General features: G+C 40.2%; 1 protein-coding gene across 9 annotated transcripts in view; it reads right to left on the reverse strand.

The window, feature by feature from the left end:
- The window catches only part of ANKHD1 (ankyrin repeat and KH domain containing 1), a 134480-nt gene that overhangs the window by 42234 nt on the left and 72020 nt on the right, over positions 1-20226 (reverse strand). For 8 of the 9 annotated variants that reach the window (XM_061586887.1, XM_061586869.1, XM_061586903.1 and 5 more), the window contains 8 exons: positions 18267-19016; positions 10728-10867; positions 10499-10610; positions 9966-10111; positions 8644-8786; positions 8044-8257; positions 6073-6248; positions 3869-4031 (listed from right to left, as the gene is read on the reverse strand). In XM_061586887.1, the coding sequence (XP_061442871.1) occupies positions 3869-4031; positions 6073-6248; positions 8044-8257; positions 8644-8786; positions 9966-10111; positions 10499-10610; positions 10728-10867; positions 18267-19016 (1844 nt within the window). The remainder of the gene's footprint in view (positions 1-3868; positions 4032-6072; positions 6249-8043; positions 8258-8643; positions 8787-9965; positions 10112-10498; positions 10611-10727; positions 10868-18266; positions 19017-20226) is intronic. The other variant, XM_061586928.1, reaches the window with a different exon arrangement.

Below are 20226 nucleotides of genomic sequence, written 5' to 3' on the forward strand. Positions count from 1 at the left end.
GGCTCATCTAGCCTAGATGCCCAGGAAGGCTAACAAGCATGGCATAACACAGGCATTTTCTGTTTGTGCCCAGCTCTACTAATCTATATTCAGAGCTCTCTACATGCTGTGATCTTGGAAGACTCCAATAAGCATCAAATTCAGCTCCTAGAAAATCTTACCCTAATTATTTGTTAAAATGCAAGGATGCAAAAAGATGCTTGAAATGTGTAGGGTATGTCAATGGTGGTGGGGATGAGCTGTAAGAGCCCTGCAGTTTCTTGTTCCACATCATGATTAGCAAAACCAGAATCTTGTAAAACAGTAAATTCAAATGGGGAACTATGAAAATTCACAATCAATAGCAGGGGTGGGAAAGAAAGAAGTTTAAGAGGAAATGTATCCTTAGTGCTCAGTTCTCCCCCTCCTCTTGGAATACTTTGGACAAAAGGTTCACGTCAGTCATTGCTGCTAACAAGATCTTTTAGGAAGGAAGGCTTGAGGTTGTGGGATATACCTTTAGAGCTAAAATTTCCATCCTTTTGGGACTGCAGTGAGAGGGCAGTCTGAATTTATTATCAAAAAGTTCATCACCCAGTGATTTCAGAGAACCAGCACAAGAGAATTTTACATGCGTAACTCTAGTTAGGGGCAGTTTTATAGAAGGGGGATTCCAATCCCCTGATGCTTTACTAAAATAGTAGGAGAACTCTACAAACCTGCAACACTCCCTGCTTTTCAGCCCTCAGTGTCTGCACACAGTTATACAGAAGAGGTTCTCAACCTTTTTTGTGCCCATGGGCAAATTTGAAATTTTTGAGACATGCCATGGGTGGTATTCTTCCCCCATCCATCATTTCTCCCTCCCACACACACTCTTTGACCCTGTGAAGTCAGATCCAATAGAATTAAAATGAACCTCTTGAAATGGCATGGTTTTTACACAGGATTCCACCCAAACCAAATCAAATTAAAGCTTAGTATGCAGTCTTAGATCTATGCAATTTCAAGAGTATCTGGCACTTGCCAGCACCTCCATGACACACAAAATATGAATCCAAGGCACCTTCATAACTTTTACATGAGATACCAAAAGGCCACCATCAAATTTCAAAACACATCTGTGGACACAGAGGTGACCTATGATTTGTCAAAATTGTGAGGATCCACTCTAATGGTTAGAGTGTTTGACTAGGATCTAGGAGACTAGGGTCCAAATCCCCAGTAAACCACAAAACTTATTTATGTTCTGATGCCGCTTCAGAAGAATGAATTCTTCTCCTCTTCCCAACAAGAAGGAAATCATGGCTACCGGTTGCATAGGAGCCCTGCATTGCTGACAGATATTCTAATTGCCAATAAAAATAAGCACTTTTGCCAGATTAGGTTGGAGGACATTCTGTAGACAGAATGACACCTCCCTCTGGATGTGATAGGCAGGGTCTTTAGAGCCTTTTGCCTCCTCTTCCAGGGGGAGCAGTCGTCCCGCCCTCCAGACCTGCCTTGCCTTGGCTGGAGAGTGGTAGGGTCTTTTCTCTTGAAAAGAAATTCCCAGCATCTGAGCCTTTATCTTTGGTTTAGTCTGTTCTTTTCTGTTTTTTATTGTTCTCCTCTTCCTTGTTTGTTTATGGTTGTTTGTTGGGGAAGAGGGGGGTCTCCCTTGTTTGTAGCCCCCTTCTTTCCTCTTCATTTCCCCCGTTCAAAAAAAAAAAAAGGTTTTGTTTTTCCAGTTTCCTCCCTTCATCGTGGCTGTACAGGGGCAGCAGGGGGAAGCCTTTGTGGCGGATCCTGCAGCTAACTTCAGCAGGACTTCTAATAGTGAGTTGGTGCAGTGTGCTCTTCCTCCTTCTCCTCTACACCTCATGCAGAGGGACTGCCATTTTGTTTTGGCACGAAGCACTGCTTGGGCCCAGACAACCAAGTGCTCTAGTTGTGGCATGTTGGGGAAGCTTGGCAGGTCCCGCAACCCACATTGAGCAGGAACACTTTTTAGTTGGGAAACGTGTGTGGCCATACGCACGCCATTTCTACCGACCCGATTGCTCTGCTGGAAGGTGAGATCCTACAACCCTCTGTTACGAGTGGGATTGCCTAGACCCCCACCCCCCTTCACTCAGCACTCTCAGCACTAGAGAGTAGTCTAGAGGCGCTGTAGTGTCTTCAGCCACTGCCAGCGGGCACACATTCTGGTAACAGTTTTTCCCGCCACTCTTCTTTTCATTCCCCTTGTGACCTTAAGTTGTTGACATATAAGACGTTTTTTCTAGTGGCAATCACTTCAGCACGTAGAGGCTCTGAGCTGGCAGCTCTTTCTGCTGACCCCAACTCTGCATTTTCCATCAGGACAAGGTTATTCTGCGTCCCAGAGTTTTATTCCTAAAACGAACTTGATTTTTCACAGGACACAAGAAGCGATCCTTCCCTCTTTCTGTCCTAATCCTTCATGCCATCAGGAGCACAGATGGCATTCACTTAATGTAACACGCACCCTATGGTTTTATATCTCGACAGGATGCTGGAATTCAGAAAGTCGGAAGCTCTGTTTGAAGCCTTTTCTGGTCCTTTGAAAGGCCACAAGGTCTTGCCTTCTTCCATCTCTAGGGGTTGAGAGAGTCCATCATTCAGGCATATAAAGCCTTGGGCATGGATCCCCTTAGGGGCGTCACAGCATATTCCATGAGGAGAGCAGCCACTTCAGCAGCTTATAAAGGGAACTTCCTGATTTTTGAGATCTGTAGGGTGGCTACTTGGGCATCTCTACACACATTCTTCAAACATTACAGGATAGACTCATTTTCATCAGCAATGCAGCTTTTGTAAGGAACTCTCCAAAGTGTAGTCTGTTAGTAGTTTGGGATCAAAGGAAACCCTCCCTGTATGGCTCACTGCTCTGCTACATCCTGTCTACAGAATGGCCTCCAATCTGATCTGGCAAAAATGGAAATTGGCACTTACCATGAATTTCTATTTGCAGATTAGGTTGGAGGACGTTCTTCCCACCTGTATCTTCTGTGCTACCCTCTGGAATCTTTTGGGTATGGAGATTAGGGGCTTCTGCCTGTGTCTTACATACCACACACATTGTTTAGTTTGTGCCTATGTCCTGCTACATTTTTCTTTTTTTCACTTTGTTCTGTTCCTTTTTTGTGCATTCTGCATATTGTGTTGGGATTAAGGTGTTGTTCTCTGCTCTGCCAGTTTGGTCTGGAGGGCAGGACAACTGTTCCCCCGGCAGAGGAGGCAAAAGACTTTAAAGACCCTATCTATCACATCCAAAGGGAGGCGTCATCCTGTTTACAGAATGTCCTCCAACCTAATCTGCAAATAGACATTCATGGTAAGTGCCAATTTTCATTTTTTCCGCAGACAGATACCTATTTAGAACAAAGAAGTATGCCTGTCCCCAATAACCCTAACTTAATCTGAATCAAGGCTCAGCTCAGCCCCACAATCCATTTTCACTGTCAGGACTTTGTGGTAGAACACTGATAGGGCTTCAAGTTTTTCCTACTCAACTGAATAAACATAACTAGTTAGCAGTAACATCTTGGAATGAAATACTGTTCCAGGCAGTTGTCTCCCAATTTAAGTATGTACGGTTCTTACAGTTTACACCAATTCCTAATGCAGCCTTCCTGAACCTGGTGCCCCCCAGATGTTTTGGACTACTTCCCCCCACCCCAATCATAGCCATGCTGGCTGAGAGCTGTAGTCCAAAGTATCTAGAGGGCACTAGGTCAAGAAGGGCTGTCCTAACACCTCAGCCCCAAAGCCCACAGCAGCGGGTAAACAGAAAGAGGAAAAAGTTCATTATAAAAAATAAGATACAGAAAAACCATCAAGCTGACTTTTTGCAGACTTCAGTTTTGTGAATCACTACTGAACTTACTTTACGAAATGCAGACATAAGGGGTGTGATTTTTCTATTATCTGCAGCATCCACGTCAGCTCCTGCCTGCACAAGCAACTGCACTACATCAAGGTGGCCACCATTTGCTGCCAACCAGAGCGGTGTGTTTCCTTTTTTGTTGCGAACATCAATGTGTGCCCCCCTGAAAGAAATCAGAAAATTGGAGCTGACAAATCATTCAGGTTAAAATTGAAATTAAATTTCAGTTTATGAACACTGGTTCGTTAAACAGAAGCCATTCAGAACTTCAGAATATTCTTCAAAAACCTGAGATGTATGTCATCAAGACTAAACTTAGATTTAGAACTCCAAAAGTGGAACCTGCAACAAAATGTTTAACTGTGAAGTGCTCCTATTTTAAGTTTCCAGCAACTCCATTCCTGCCTCCCCCACAACTTGTTATCATTCTGGATCTACTGAACATGCTCGATCCCCACTGAGCTGGAGTTCCCACCCACTTAGCATTTTCTTTCCTATGGTGGGATTTATGTATGTATTTCTGCAAACCCTGGAGTTCCCCTAAGCACGCTGATACATGTGCATGGATAATGCCATTTAGCCACATAAAGATAGGCACTTGGGAGTATGAATTCCCTTAATATATTATGGGATGTGTCCCACAACAAGGGACACATGTGGGGTGTGTCCTACAACAAAGTCTTGCAGTGTATTACTGGTATATGTGCGTGTGTATTAATTGGGCCTGTTGCTAAAGGGTGGAAAACACAGAAGTGAACATTAAAGAAGGAAGTCCTTGATATAAAATACGTATTTTTTAGTTTAAAACTGCGATCAGTCTGCATACAAATCAATGGTGTTGCTGGATGCAACTGAGAGCTTAATTGGGCTGGGAGGAGGTCTGAAAAAGCAGTTTTAGGATACTGACCTTTGCTGCAACCTGAGATATATGGATTTTTTTACTGGAAATTCAAACCAGTCTCAGCTCTGACCAACAATGAAACAAACAGTGAACTACACTGCAGGGCTGTTGCATACTACTTTCTCAACCCAATTTGTAATGTTGGGATAAATGCAAAGTATAACACTGCAAGATTTTGTACTCTCTTAGCTTCAGCCCAACCAACAACAGGAGTTAAATGCTACTGGACTATACCATAGGGCTATAACACTCGCCTAGCTGCAGTTCCTTCCAATCTGCAATATAGAGAATGAGCTGTATTTGTTTTGGGATTTGCATTAAAATAGTTTCTGGGTGTGAATAAGGAAATGACCTATCCAGACAATGAGATGGCTCTCTGCAGCCTTTCAAAATACCTGTCTTTCTCCTATCTCCCTTTCCAATCACTCCATTCTGTTCCCCCTCCCAACCATTTGGCACATTAACAGCAAGAAACCGGAACTTGCAGCCCTCCAGGTATTATTACACTACAAAATCCATCATCCTGGTCCATTGGCCATGTTGACTGGGGCTGATGGGAGTTTGGAATCATCCTGTAGTCATAGTAATGGTTTACTGCGAATACGATGATTGATTCTGCTTTGCCCCTTCTAGCCAGTGGAAGCAACAAGCCAAGAGTAGCATTATGTCCAAAGTGGGCACTGTAGTTTGTTTCATTCAAACACCAAGCCAAGAGTAGCATTATGTCCAAAGTGGGCACTGTAGTTTGTTTCATTCAAACACATCACGACTGGTAAGCCTGGCTTACAATTGTGGCTTATTAAGAGCACAACTTTAGTATAGTACAATATCCAGAGATCATGGTTTGTTGCTCCTGCTGGTTAGAGGGAAAGAGCATAACAGGGGCCTCCTGCAGTGTCATGATAAACCATTAACTATGGTTTACTATGACATGTGAATACTGACAGTCTCTTACTGTTTCACGCCACTGAATTCCTAAAGGCTGTTTTGGTTTTCTTCCCCTCCTTGTTAGGGATTTTTTCTTAAAGATCTTTTTTGGACTTTGCAAAACATCTGGGTTCTCCAGAGTCTGCTGCTATCTCCCTTTTGTATGTGGGTGCTTTTGTTTTGACTACATCATGGTGGGCACTCTCCCCAGAAGTTCAAAAACAGAGTATGAGAGAAAAAGCTGTGATTTGGCTATTGAAGTGAATAAGCTCTTAGGAGCAGGGAACTGTATTTTTTTGGATATATTATGCTGTCAAGCGCTGTGTAGATTAGTCATACCACGTAACAGTAATTCAGGTAACAGGAAATGACATACCGGTTAATCAGGAGCTCACAAAACTTGTAGTGTCCTTTATCAGCTGCAATTGTTAAAGCAGTATCTCTTGAGGAAGGCACAGGAGGAGCATTGACATCTGCTCCTTTATCAAGAAGAACTCTTCCAACTTCAGCATAACCTCCAGAAGCAGCTTCCATCAGAGGGGTAAGCCCAGTCTGTTTAAAAGTATGTTTGAAATTCAGTCAATATAAAGCAGTTCCAAAAATAGTCTAGAAATAATTACTGACCTCTTTCACTATGTAAGGGCCCCAACACAGGCCAGCCTCATTGCATCCCTCTCCCCAGCACTGTCAACATGACCCACAAAACAGGATAGCTAGAGTCACACACATTGGATTTACAAGTGGAAAAAAGCTATGAGGGCTTATGACTGCATGTTCTCAAGTCAGGTGTAGAGCTTCTGCAATTCACTCCACCCCAGGCACCCAGTCACTTTCTTGTAATCATAAAGTGCACATTTAATTGCACTTTGCAAAACACAGCCATTTAAACAAGTACTATGTACACATTATTTCAGTTCAAAATATGCCATGCAAACGGAAAGCATTAAAATTGGAATCTTGCATGTTGTTATATAATTTATTCTGAGTAAAATCAGTGCAGCATGATCTTTCACTTTTAATGGGTGTTACATCAAAATACTTTAGTACTGAACTTTTATGCTTTGAAATTATACTTAAAAATTAGAACAAAATTACCTCACCATTAATTTGTTCAGCATGGTATTCAGAATATTTATTATTAATTTACTCAGCATGATATTCAAGATTATGGTTGCAGAATTTGGATTTTCTTTGGCTAGAGTTTGGGCTTTTCCCCACAACCCGCTATCTGTCCTGCTCTTCTCAGATACATCTGCATGACTCCTGCTACACAGACCCAGTTTGCCAGGTTGAAGGGTTATAGTTTGGGAGCAGGGTGGGAATAAATTGAGTAAGAGCTCTTCTATATCTTTGCTCTTTGATTTACCTAGTCAATAAGGGAAGAGGAATGGTCCTAGCCACCAACGGCATGCAGCCTCTGGGAGATTGTCCACAAAAGAATATAGCCCTCAAATTGCAAAAGTTTCCTTATCTCTTCCCCTCACTTCCCTTATTGACTGGAAATGAGGGAAGAAAGATGGGGAAATGTTTGCAATTTGAAGGTTGCATTTCCTTGTGGACAATCTTCCAGAGGCTGCATGGCAGTAGTGGTTAGGACCAAAGCCACATCCACCCAAATATATCAGCACTTCTCTTCTACCACTGCCCTTTTGCTGCTCAGCAGGAAGTGATTACAGAGTGGGCAGGCTCTGGAAAAATAGGCTGGTGGGCCAGATGAGGAGGTCCCTTGGTTGCATCTGGCCTGTGGTCTAGAGGTTCCTCACTACTACTCTATACCAGCAGTCTTCATCCTTTTCAGAACCAAGACTCATCTTTTAACCCCCATCTCCAACATACAACACACTTAATTTTTTTACTGTGTATGTACATCTTTTCCCTTTTCTTTCTAGGGCCACCAGTTCAAAATGTGCTTATTGTAAAAGCGTCTCCCCACCTAACAGTTGCAATTTATTGTGCAACAGCTATTCTACATGAAAGTTCTGGAGTCCCGTCTTTGTTTCAGTTTTCTTGTTTTCCCCAATTTTAAAATCAAAACAAGTGTTGTGACACACTTAGGCTGAGATCCACATTAGGCTGGGACAGTTGCAACCCACTATTTGAAGACTGATATGATAATCAGTAGGATCCTCTCCGCATAAGCTGTAATTCTGGAGGTATCAGCCATTATGGGATATTATGAATAAAAGTTTATTATATAAAGTAAAAAGCAATAAAGCCTTTTTTTGGCCAGATAGGTTGGTTTGCCTTCAAACCACTGAAATCACTGGAGATTTTAAAGTATGAAGTTTATCACAAATACAATTTTTACCACAAGAGCATTTGAGAAGAAAATTATCTGCTGGCTCACCTTTGCCCTATGTTCAACATTGGCTTTTCTGTCCAAAAGCAGACTGACCACCTCTGCTCTGCCCTGGAAACAAGCCAAAGTGAGTGCTGTATTCCGATTGGTTTCAATCTGGGCATTTATATCAGAGCCCATATCAAGCAACAGCTTCACTGCAGGAACATGGCCATTCATAGCCGCCAACATCAGAGGAGAAATGCCTAGCTTACTCCCAGTCCTAAAGGGAAGAGATAATTAATACAGCCACCAGAATGGTAGAACCTGGATAGAATGACAAAACAAGTATTTTTCCTTGAAAGATAGACACAGTTTACAGAAAACTGGAAGAGAAATTTGACAGATATAAAAGTGATCTATAACAAACTGATCTCAACTAATACCACCATATTACAGACTAAAAACACTTAGCAGAAATTTAAGAGTGTACTAACACTAAATCATATAGACTGTATTTTAAAATATAAAAGTAATAGGGATGAACAAAAAAATTACACATTTGTCACCAGGAACTGCATCATGACAGTTGAATACATTCTTTTATTCCTCCTCTCTAGATAGAACTAAAATTTGCTTCCACAGAGCCCAGCCAACACAGCCTGTTACCTTGAATTAATTTCTGCTCCAGCATTAAGCAGGATCTTAATAATATTAACATATCCCCCAGATGCAGCAAGACTAAGAGGCGTGTAATCAGACACATTCCTGTGTTCTTTATTTGCTCCTCGTGCTAGCAGCAAGTCAACCACCTGAAATGTAGAATATTAGCAGGATCAGAGGGCAATAATAAACTCTGACACTGGGTGGAATTTGCAAACATCCAAACTGGTACGTCAATAACCAGTTGGAACACAACAGGACAAGTCAGGGAACAAAGGTTCTCCTGTAATAGCTTTTATTTTGCTCAATGGCTATACAAAGAACCAGTTGCCAATTGTCACTACAAATAGTGCAGAAAGATTATGGCAGCACAGCACTCCTCAAAATTAATTTTACATATAATTAACATGCAAATCTTACTGGATTCCAATCCCACAAATCAAGGTTAAAACTGCGTATGCCAGATTTTATGGGCTTTAATATGAAAACCTCATGGGGCAATTTAGTTCTCTCTATTCTAGCTCCTCTCTCTACAAGCTAGAATAGACTTCTGCAGTAACTTCTAAGAAATGCTGATTGCCAAAGACTCTTAACTGGAGGCAGGCACACCTTCGGCTCTCGCATTGTGAGACCTGGCGGCAGCAGCAGCAACAGTGATGTCCCTTTTCTCTCTGCAGATTCTAACATGCCTTCTTTTGTCTGCTGGCTTGCAAGACATTTTTTTTTCCAGAGAGAGCTATGGTATAAGAGCATGGAAAGAAGGGAATAATTTTTTTTCTTTTTTAAAATGGAGCTTAGAGAAGAAGAGAAAAAGGAATCATTGAGGACTTTAAGAAGTAAAAATCATGAAGGTTGAAAAGCTACTGAAGTCACAGAAGGTATTGCAGAAGTTAGAAAGGAGCTGAAATAGAGTGCTCTGTTCCTGAAAAAGGCAGGGAAGAAACTGGGGAGGAGTCTCCTGGAGCCAGATCCAGTATACTGCTCAGGATGGGGAGGAATCGTGTGCAGACAACCCAGCTTGGATGCCTTTTTCACACCAAACAGAGAAGTAAGTTCTTGAACAGTCTTATTTGCCTGGCTGATAAAGTCAAATCTATTAAGAACTGTTTTAAAGATGTGTTTTTTAAAATAATTTCCAGAATTGGTAATTCACAAATAAAAAAATGTATTTTTACAATACAAGCATATAACTAAAATATGCAAAATAAATGCTGCAAGGATTGAGGAAACATATCAGGTTGCTAGCTCATGCCCTCTTCTCCCAATGAAAGACTACAGTATACAACTTTGAACTCCACGCAAAGCCTACTAAAGATTATAACATTTACCTCTTGGCGCCCACCAGAGCATGCTAATGAAAGTGGAGTGTCCTTAGTACGTTCAGATTGTGCTTCTATATCTCCACCCTTGTCTAGAAGAATCTCTACAACACCAACATGTCCAGCAGTTGCAGCTAAAATTAGCGGTGTAAATCCTAATAGAGATGATTATATTAAAAAGTCATTCTCAAAAGAGAGTCAAAGTGAACTGCTAGGCAGAATGAAAGGTAGTTATTAAAACCAATAATTCACAATAAACATTGACAATAGTATTCACTGAATGAGAAACTGAAATAATGGTCAATGCTTTGAATTTGTGGTAAAGGACTTGTGGCAGGGGAAGCAAAGTCAACAAGAAGCTTGTACCAGAAGAGACACTTGCTCCATTCTCAGTTAATGCACATATTACAAACAAAGTTCTCCAAAACTAGGAAAGAGCACAATGCCCTTCCGTCAGCTAGAGTTATGAAAAGTAATGGAATGTCCAATATTTATGCACCAAGTCCTGAAAATATACAAACAGCAGCACTTCAGCAGCTTACCCTTCTTGTCCCTGTGTTCTATACTGGCACCCCGTGCTATCAACACAGAAACGAGTTCTTCATGACCACCAGCACATGCAAGAGTCAGCGCAGTATCATGGTTACTCTCCGTCTTAACAGTGGAAAGGACATGTTAGGTTTACTACAGTAAAACTTTACTATTGCTCTATTTTATAAGAGAAATAACTATTAAAACAAAACATGTTTATAACTAATCTACATTACTCACATGGGCATCAATGTCAACTGAAGGATATGTGGGGAGTACAGACTGAGAAGTCACATTGAGGGTTTGTGAACAAGGCTCAGGTGTAGGCGATTCCGTAGCATGTGAAGAATTGGAGCCAGTGGGTACTCTGCTATTAACAGCTGAAAAAAAGGATAATGTTAACATCCCATGCATGAAGAGCTTTTTTCCTAGAGTATAGATCGTGTCCTATCAGCTACTAAACTTTTTATTGCATCATGAACTACTAGGGAAATTCAAAATAGTACTCCAACTCCAGAAACACTTGGGATAGATTCTGACTTTAAATTTTGTACTCTGGTACATATAAAAATAGAAAATATATGCAAGTCCTAAAGGGTGTAAAGGGCACACATAAGTTCTGGAGCATACTCCTTTAAAATATTTGGAAGCAGTAGCTGGGAAAGGATTTCTCCCACAAATTTAAAAGAAACAGGCACCACATTTTACAGTTGCACACCCCTTGAACTTGATGGGCTCCGCTGGTATTTGAGACTTGGGGCTCCATTAACTACAGTTCTATGTCACTTTCCAACTGAGCTCCTGAAGCAGTACCATAACCAAGTACAACATTTAAAGTAAGAACTGATTCACGAATATCAGTTTCACTGAATGTTGCTTCCATGTAAGTGAAACTTTCCTGAAATTGGCCGTGAGAATCTTTTCTCAGATTTAGGAAAATGCACTCAGAAATCAGGAATCAGCTTTTTAGTAATTTAACTGTACAGCAGTTACTTGCTTTCACAGAGAAAAAGTATTCTGGATAAACTATAGTTCAGTGGTAAAACATATAGTTTGTTGATAAAGTAGGTTGCAGGTTCAAAACTGTAAAATATTTGAACTTTTTTGTAAGACAGGCAAGTTAAACTACAGTTAACAGAAGCTAGTGAATTTTCACCTAAGGGTTCTGTTCTACTTTCTCTGCATCATGCATAATTTTACACCTCTATCATGGCCCTCCCTTACTTGCCTTTATTCTAAACTGAGCCTCAAATGTTGTAACCTTTCCTTCTAAGAGTTTCTCCAGCCCCTTGATCATGACCAGAACTGCACACGGTATTCCAGGCGTGGTTTTTCCATAGATTTATACAGGGGCATTACACCACTGGCCGTTTTAGTTTCAGATCCTTGATCCCCAACATGGTATTGTCTTTTTCACAGCTGCCACATATTAGGTTAGCATTTTCATTAAGCTATATACTAAGATCAATTATTGCCAGCTCATTAATGTATATGTGTGGTTAAAGTTTTTGGCTCCAAGTTGCAGCACTTTCCACTTATGATGAATGAACTGTGCATTTATTCCTACTCCCTGCTTCCTGTTCTTTTAACTTGTTATTCTTATCCCATGACTGTTAAGCTTAAACAATTATCTTTGAAAAGAGACTTCGGTCAAAAGTTTTTTGAAAGTTCAAGTATGTAATGTCGACTAGATCAGCCTCATCTACATCCTTGCTGACACTCAAAAGAGTTCTAAAAGTTTAGCAAGACACAACTGCTAGCTGAGATCTGTGTTCGTATCTAAGCCTTTATTTATTTATTGAATTTATTAGTCGCTCATCTGGCTGGTTATCCAGCCACTCTGGGCGACATACAACATAAAAACATACAAATTACATTAGAGCATTAAAAATCTCAAACAATAATAATAAAACCTAACCCACCCCAAAAGCCTGCCTGAAGAGCCAGGTCTTCAAGGCCCGGTGGAAGCTCATCATAGAGGGCGCATGGCAGAGATCATTTAGGAGGGAAGCTATTATGAAGCACAGCTGCAGAATTCCATCACGAGCCTTTTCTTGACTGTTAAACCTTTTACATATAAATCAGATGAACTTTCACAATCCACATTTTGGGGTTTGAACCTAACTGAACCTGGATTATTTTGTTTTACAAGGAGTAAGATGTATGAAACAATATCTAGCAGTCAAATGGATACTAAAATGGTTATGCTAATTGCTTATTGAAGGACCAATACTGCAAAAATATTCTTTATATTAAAAAAAAATCCCATTTGCTGGACTGTCATGACACACTGAGATGGATCCAGATTATTCATGAGAGGAACTCCACCCACAGAGCACTCTGCTGGAGGAAGGTGTGGAGGCAATTTTCACTGATTTCTGTTCTAGAGGATCAGTAAACCATCTAGAACCAACTGGTTTTTTAGGTTATTTTTAACTTTTTAATGATGTATTTTAAAACTGTTGTAACCTGCTCTGACCTTTGGGTGAAGGGTTGGTGATTATTATTATTATTAACAACAACAACAACAATAGCAGCAGCATCATAAGATGCAGCCCTGGAGGAAAACAGCAAAACAGCCTCCCTTGCTTCATGTAGAGGGAGCCTCTGCCATCTCTTGGCTCTTTCTGCAAACAAAAGGAGCCCTTCTATTTGTATATGAGCAAGTCCAGATCCAACCCATTCCAAAGATGCTGAACACAAGAGAAACTGGCCTAAGAACAAATACAAATTCAATGAAACTCCTACTGGGAGAAAGGGTGGGACAGAAATCAAATCAAATCAAATCAAAAAATAAGAATACTGAGTCAGCCAAGACTCAGAGCCAAGAAAAGAGACATAAAAACTTATGTTACCATGCCAGATTTACAAAAGGATGAGGGAGATTTAACTGGGCCAACACTTTAATCAAAACATAATTTTTAAATCAAATTATGTTGCTGCCTTCATTTTCATAACTGCATTTTATGAACCAGAAAGATTACAACATTCCCATCTCCAGGCAAGGTGATGTGTCCTACTACAAGGAGAGTAGCCAGACAATTAGTAACTAGTATTTATCATCCACAAATGAAAAGGACCCCTGAAGAGAGAAATTTTTCAAAATCCAAGGGTACACCAACTACAACTAGATTCGTATTTAGTAATGAAATATTATAAATGTGCAGATTTGAACACACACACACCCAAAAGAAGCAAATACACACCTCCACTCTAAATTCTGGGGTCTGTACCATCAATGATTGAGAAATTCAGTATCTTTTTCCAGAATCCTAGTACCAGGATTGAAAACTACCCAATATGAAGTTTGGTGAAAACCCACTGAACCAATGAAATCATGCCAAAATGGGTATTTGAGAGCAGGGGTACTTTACACAAGATTCAAAGTTGCAGCGTTTTGGCATTTTCCTACTACTACCTGTAGTTTGTTGAACAGTAGATGTGGAAAGATTCTTCTTGGGTATTTTTTGCAGAAGATTGCTAGAATCCAGAAACGTATCTCCCTCTTCATCTCCTCCATAAAAGGGAAGAGTTGCTTAAATATTTTATTTATTAAAATTATATTCCGCCGTTCCTCCCATAAGGAGCCCAGGACGGCAAACAAAAACACTAAAAACCACTCTAAAACATCTTAAAAACAAAAGTCTTTAAAACACATTAAAACAAAACGTCTTTAAAAACATCTTTAAAAAAAAGCATTGAAAACATCTGAAAAAGTAATTCCAACACAGATACTGACTGGGATAAAGTCTCTACTTAAAAGGCTTGTTGAAAGATGTATGACAAGTAGAAATCTGTAAAACTGCCAACAGGGGTTAAAACCCTTTTTGTACCAAATATTGTATAGCTTACATTCAAAATGTACACACCCACTCTAAAATGGCTTTTATACCACAACATACACTTCATCTTATTTCCTCTGCACCATTCCTTCCCATCACTTGCCTAACTCTAACAAAGTGCTGTAGGCAAGTTTCTCATATCCTCAAGTGCATTTTTTTTTAGAAAAAGAAGAAACCTCTCAGCCCCTCCCAGTTCAAACTGTCAGCATTCCTCCTTCCTTTATCATCTACTGCAGCCTTTCCCAACCAGTGTGCCTCCAGATGTTGTTGGACCACAATTCCCAACTTTCCTGACCATTGACAATGCTGGCTGAGGCTGATGGGAATTGTGGTCCAACAACATCTGGAGGCACACTGGTTGGGAAAGGCTGATCTACTGTTTATTATTCTAGACATGCTAGTAACATTATAATGCTGGTCAGTCCAAGTTTGGAGATTTTTCATTTGGAAGAGCAATTCCATAAAAAAATATATTTTGGCAAATCATCACGAATCAAAGTTTAACCATTAACCAACTTTGACTCAAGTACTACCCTCATCTGGTCATCCACATCAGATTCTGCTGATTTATTACCATGTTAACAATGCAATACTTACTAGTATCTTACTATTCCTCAAACATACGAATCTGCACCTAAGGCTGACTGAGCTACTGCAAGGAGCACTAGAATATTTGCTGTCAAGTTTTTCATCAGGGTACTGAAGGAAACTCCTGTAATTGCAAGTGCTTCTCCTCACATGCCATATGAAACCTTCCCCACTCATTTTACCAGTGGCAAACAAGGAGTGGAGAACTGCAGACAGGTTTTTGAAACCTACATACTCAATAAGGTTAATAGCATAATACAAGGCATCAACCAGTGAACACTGCACAACTTGGCAAAAGAGTTTAACTGACCCTCCTTACTATATTAAGTTCACTAAACATTTCCTAAACATCTCCACACCCGTGAATTTTTGCCTACTTAAATTTCTGATTTCCCCAATTGTGAATTCTAATTTTCCTAATCTCTGGCTGGTCATTGATAAACCTTTAACCACTAAGGTAAGAGCCAGTGTGGTGTAGTGGTTAAGGTATTGGACTGCGTCCTGGGAGACCAGGGTTCAAATCCCCACATAGCCATGAAGCTCACTGAGTGACCTTGGGCCAGTCACTGCCTCTCAGCCTTATGAAAACCCTATTCACAGGGTCGCCATAAGTCAGAATCGACTTGAAGGCAGTACATTTACATTTTAACCACTAAGGTTATGCTTAAATTTTAGTAGCACTAAAGATGTTATATGGGGTAAGCAAAAAACTAGCAACATGAAATTATTTTGTTATCAAATGAACACTACCATGGGGGAACCTCCTTTTTCATACATCAGCTCTGGATTGCTACTGTTAAAGCGGCACCGGAATTTCAGAAACATGTTACAGGGCATATAGTTTTAGATGATTGTTGAGATGTCTTTTGAGTATTTATTCAAATGCTATGGAAACACACACTAAGGATTTTTTGTTCTATTTTTGGGAAACACTTCAACTAATAGTTTTAAGCAGTGAAAACTGTAACCAAGAGAAGAACTCTAACTAAATTTTGGTTATCAATTTGACAGAAGAGTTAACGTGTCTCTTCATATGCATCGCTTGTAAATTTAAGTTGCATTGGTTTTACATGTGGGAGCTGATTTAGGCTTGAAGCAATACAGTGACGTCTGAGAACTATATTATTGCTTTTACTCACTGGCTCAGCTCCAGTAATTATACCAATCTCTTCTTTCTCTTCCTCTATCGAAATACTTTGCAATAAATAAAAAGCACTCCTTACAAGATTTGTAATACATGAACACACTTGAAAATTTAGCCCTAAACTTAATCTCAAATAGAAATAAAGGCACATGAACCTACAAAACTGCACATTTGTTTGCCAGATATCACCTCATATCGGGCAGAACTGTGCACAGCCCACATTAAGTCCCAACCAAACAGTTCTTTACAGTGGCTTCTGTGGAGCACACAAAGGGCTACTACAAGCTGTGTCAGCTTGTTCCTGCCCTCATTTGGCAACAAACTTTCACCTACCGTAGGGCCCCACTCATACGGCTAGATAGGTTCCAGACCCTAGCCGAAAAGTGAAAATCGCTGAAAAGTAGAACATAGCCCATCCTGAAAGAGTGAGACAGCAAAGCCTGCTGCTGCACTGGCATGATCAGCTGTAGCACGGGGAGCTTCAGGGGCCAAGCGCTGTCAGCTGGAGCACGGAGGATAGAGCTCCCCACGTTCCAGCTGTAGCGCACTCCAGCTGATTGTGCCGGTGCAGCAGCAGGCTTTGATCAGCTGTAGTGCGGGCAGCTCCAGCTGCCGCACTCCAGCTGACAGTGCTTGGCCCCTGAAGCTCCCCGCACTACAGCTGATTGATCCGCTGTAGCGTGGGAAGCTCCAGCCACTGTGCTCCAGCTGACAGCGCTTGGCCCCTGAAGCTTCCTGTGCTACAGCTGAGACGGGGACGGAGCTCGCGCCGTATTGGTGAAACGCCGAAAAGCAGGGGCCTACTGTACTCTGTTCTAAATACATGAATTCAGACTGCTAACAATGAAACTATAGATCTGGACTGTTTCAGGAACATTATTAGAGGAAGCTTATTTAAGTGTTGTCATAGAGGTATAAATGTTTACACAATGTTTATAAAACAACGTATTAGGGGTGAACTTAATGTATTCCTTCTTTCACTACCTGTGTACAGTCTTGACAGTGGTGATACCTACCACAGCTTTGTTTGGCACCATCGTATCATGTAATCAATCAGATTTAATAGTCACATGTTGACATCATGAAGACAAATCATAGTGAGATTAATCTTTCCTGCTCTCACTTTGGTACAGTTGAATGGAGAAATAGTGCACAGCAACAGTGAATGCAGCCAACACTCGTGCTTAGATGGGAAATCACTTTATTACATAAAATAATCTACTAGTGAATTGTACTATCAAAACTGTTACATATACCTTTCGATTTCAAGCAAACTTCAACAGATTAGACCAGGGTTTGCCAAACACACTCTCATAGGCACCCATGAGGGCCTTCCCTGGCATCGCCAAGCAGGGCCCCCAGACTCTTGAGTGTTCATGCTCTCCCTTTATTTTTAGCCTCACCAATTATTCTATGATGAGGGCTTTAATTAAAGCTTGCAGCCTATATATAAACTACATGTGTACATATAATACAGTATATAATCTTACTTCTCAATATTACTCCATTACTCTTAATCAACTATTCTAATTTGAGATGTTAAAGTGGTGAGATAGCTAGACTGGCAATAGGTGACATAGCCCAAGTTTGTTACTAAGCAAGACCCATCATCAACTTTCTGCTGCATTTTCAGCCCTACCATTTGGCAAGAGCGTATTTCAAAGGTGTTCATCTTCACCACTAATAACAGGTATATGATATTATGTGAGTACTATACTATATATGAATGAGTAAGCCTATATGTGAAGTTCCATATAAGTCTGCTCATGTATTATACCAAGGTTTCCTCATGCAGTCCCTGAAGAGAAATGTCAGTTTATACAAATGACACCTCCACCTGAGTGCTGACATATCATGGGTCCGGAAACTGCCTCTCATACTCTTAGCAGTTAGTGTCAATTAAACATATTTGCATAACTCTATAAATTCAAACCGCATTTGATTTCCTTAAAAAGTTATCACTACAGAAGTTGAAAGGATTGCTATAGGAAGATTTCAATAAAGCAAACTATTAATATTTTACATTTGATAAAGCAAATGAAACATTTGGGAATGTAGAACTGAATGCTAACGTTAAGAGTACTAAGTAAGATAGATCCTTAAAACAAATACTCCTGGAGGGGAAAACTGCGAGATAGCCTATGAGGGCAAAGGAAACGGAGCACACACACATTAATGCAAGAAAATGTATATTTCTCAACCCACCTGCTATCAGGTCATCAAGAGTGTCGGTAAGCGTCTGTGCTGGAGTGGCAACCATTAATCCGTCTGGTTCTTGAACTAACAGTCCCTGACCATGTCCAGCAATTGGCTGCTGTTGTCCTACATTTTGCTGATTACCTAATACTTTCTGAAGTTCAAAAGAATCTGGCCCATTACAACCTAAGTTACTTGAAAAATTACACTGCGGTGTTGTTGACAAAGGTTGGAGAGGGGCAAACTCAGTTTGCTCAGGAGATGGTGGAGACTGTTGCTGCTCATCTTTACACAGGATACTGTCAACCTGCGATAACCCTGAAAAGTTATCCCCAGGTAGACCCTCATTTCCTTCCACTTCTGGGAGGACACCTGTGTGTGGGCACTGTTGCTGATGTGTAAGGGGTGCCTCTGTCTGACCTTTGGTCTCCAAATATTCTTTGGTAAATTGCTGTTGTGTTTTCATCTGTAATTGCCTTTCCACCTTTTGCAGCTCCTTCAGTATTTTCTTCTTCTTCTGTACTTGTTCTTCTCTGTTCTTTTTGAGCTCTTCAATCTTATCTTTATTCAAAGGTTCACCTTGAATTAACTCCAATGATTTAAGCTGTGCTTTTTCAATAGCACTAATTCTCTGTCCAAGTTCATTCAGCTTGCCTTCAGTTTCTTCTACTATACATTCCAAAGGCTGGTAAGGGTGAAAAGGTGACAGTAGGTCCTGATCTGCTACCTGAAGGGAAGTTGACTTCTGCTTGGATGTACCTAAGCACATGAAAAATGTTTGAAAAAATGCCATGCCGAGGTTAACCCATACCTCCCCACCCAAAATTTTATAACTAACCACATTAAGATAAAATAGATTAAAGCCTACATTTCGTAATAGGATAGACAGCACAAGACAGAATTGGAATTTAAAAACTGATCCTAGCTTACAGCTGTAATACAACTATATTAATATTAAAAGTACCAAGATGTCTTCTTAGATACTGGTTATCAAGGAAACAAAATTTAGACTGCAAACAAAAAAAAATTAGAATATTTACTCAGGTCTTCACTCCCACTGTTCAGATAGACAAAAGCAGCAAAATCCTATTAATACAGTTCAACACTGAAGTCTTAGCTTACACAACACAGACAACACATCCAACACACACACTCCTTGACCTATCTCTGGGAGTTGTGCTTTAGAAACAGACTACAAAACTTCAAACAGTTATACTCTTCAGTATGAAGACCCTACCAATGTAAAATTCTTGAACATTTCTTAAAAACAAATATGAATTTGCTTTAGAAAGCCCTGTTTCTCTAAGCAGTTCAAACTTTTAAATCCTTCACAAAACTCATCTAGCAAGAAATAGCACCTTGCATTAATACCTCTATTAATTCAAGTCAGCCTTGCCCAGGAGCTTTGCTGTGTTGAAGTCAAAATTCAACACTGGGTTTTCATTAATACACTATTTTTTAAAATACAAAGTTGATGGAGAAGAGTGAAGAAGAGACATTACTAGAATATGCAATATTTAACAGGGCACATATTATTTCAAGAGGACCTTTACGTGCCCTCAAGATTCAAAACTAGATGACAGCATGCACATTGTTCTAATAATCTCAGACAAGATTATTTCATAAACCAGAGCATTACTACTGGCTTTTAACACTGCGTGCTTTGACTCAGATTTTATCATACTCATAGCAACTGCTATACTACTTCATCAATACAACAAAGCTGAAACTGGACTAATGTGTGGGGTTTTGGATAATACCTACATATGCATTGGTTTCAGTTTCTAAAGATATGCTTAAATTCTTGACATTAAAGATAAAAAGGTAGTTATATATCTTAGCCTTGATGCAAAACTAATATATTTATTTATTTATTACATTTACACCCCACCTTTTTCATGACAGAAACCCAAGGCAGCTTACATATGGTTCCCAGGCGGTCTCCCATCCAGGCACTGACCAGACCTGA

Source organism: Rhineura floridana, chromosome 1 (assembly GCF_030035675.1).
Source record: "Rhineura floridana isolate rRhiFlo1 chromosome 1, rRhiFlo1.hap2, whole genome shotgun sequence".
Classification (NCBI taxonomy): domain Eukaryota; kingdom Metazoa; phylum Chordata; class Lepidosauria; order Squamata; family Rhineuridae; genus Rhineura; species Rhineura floridana.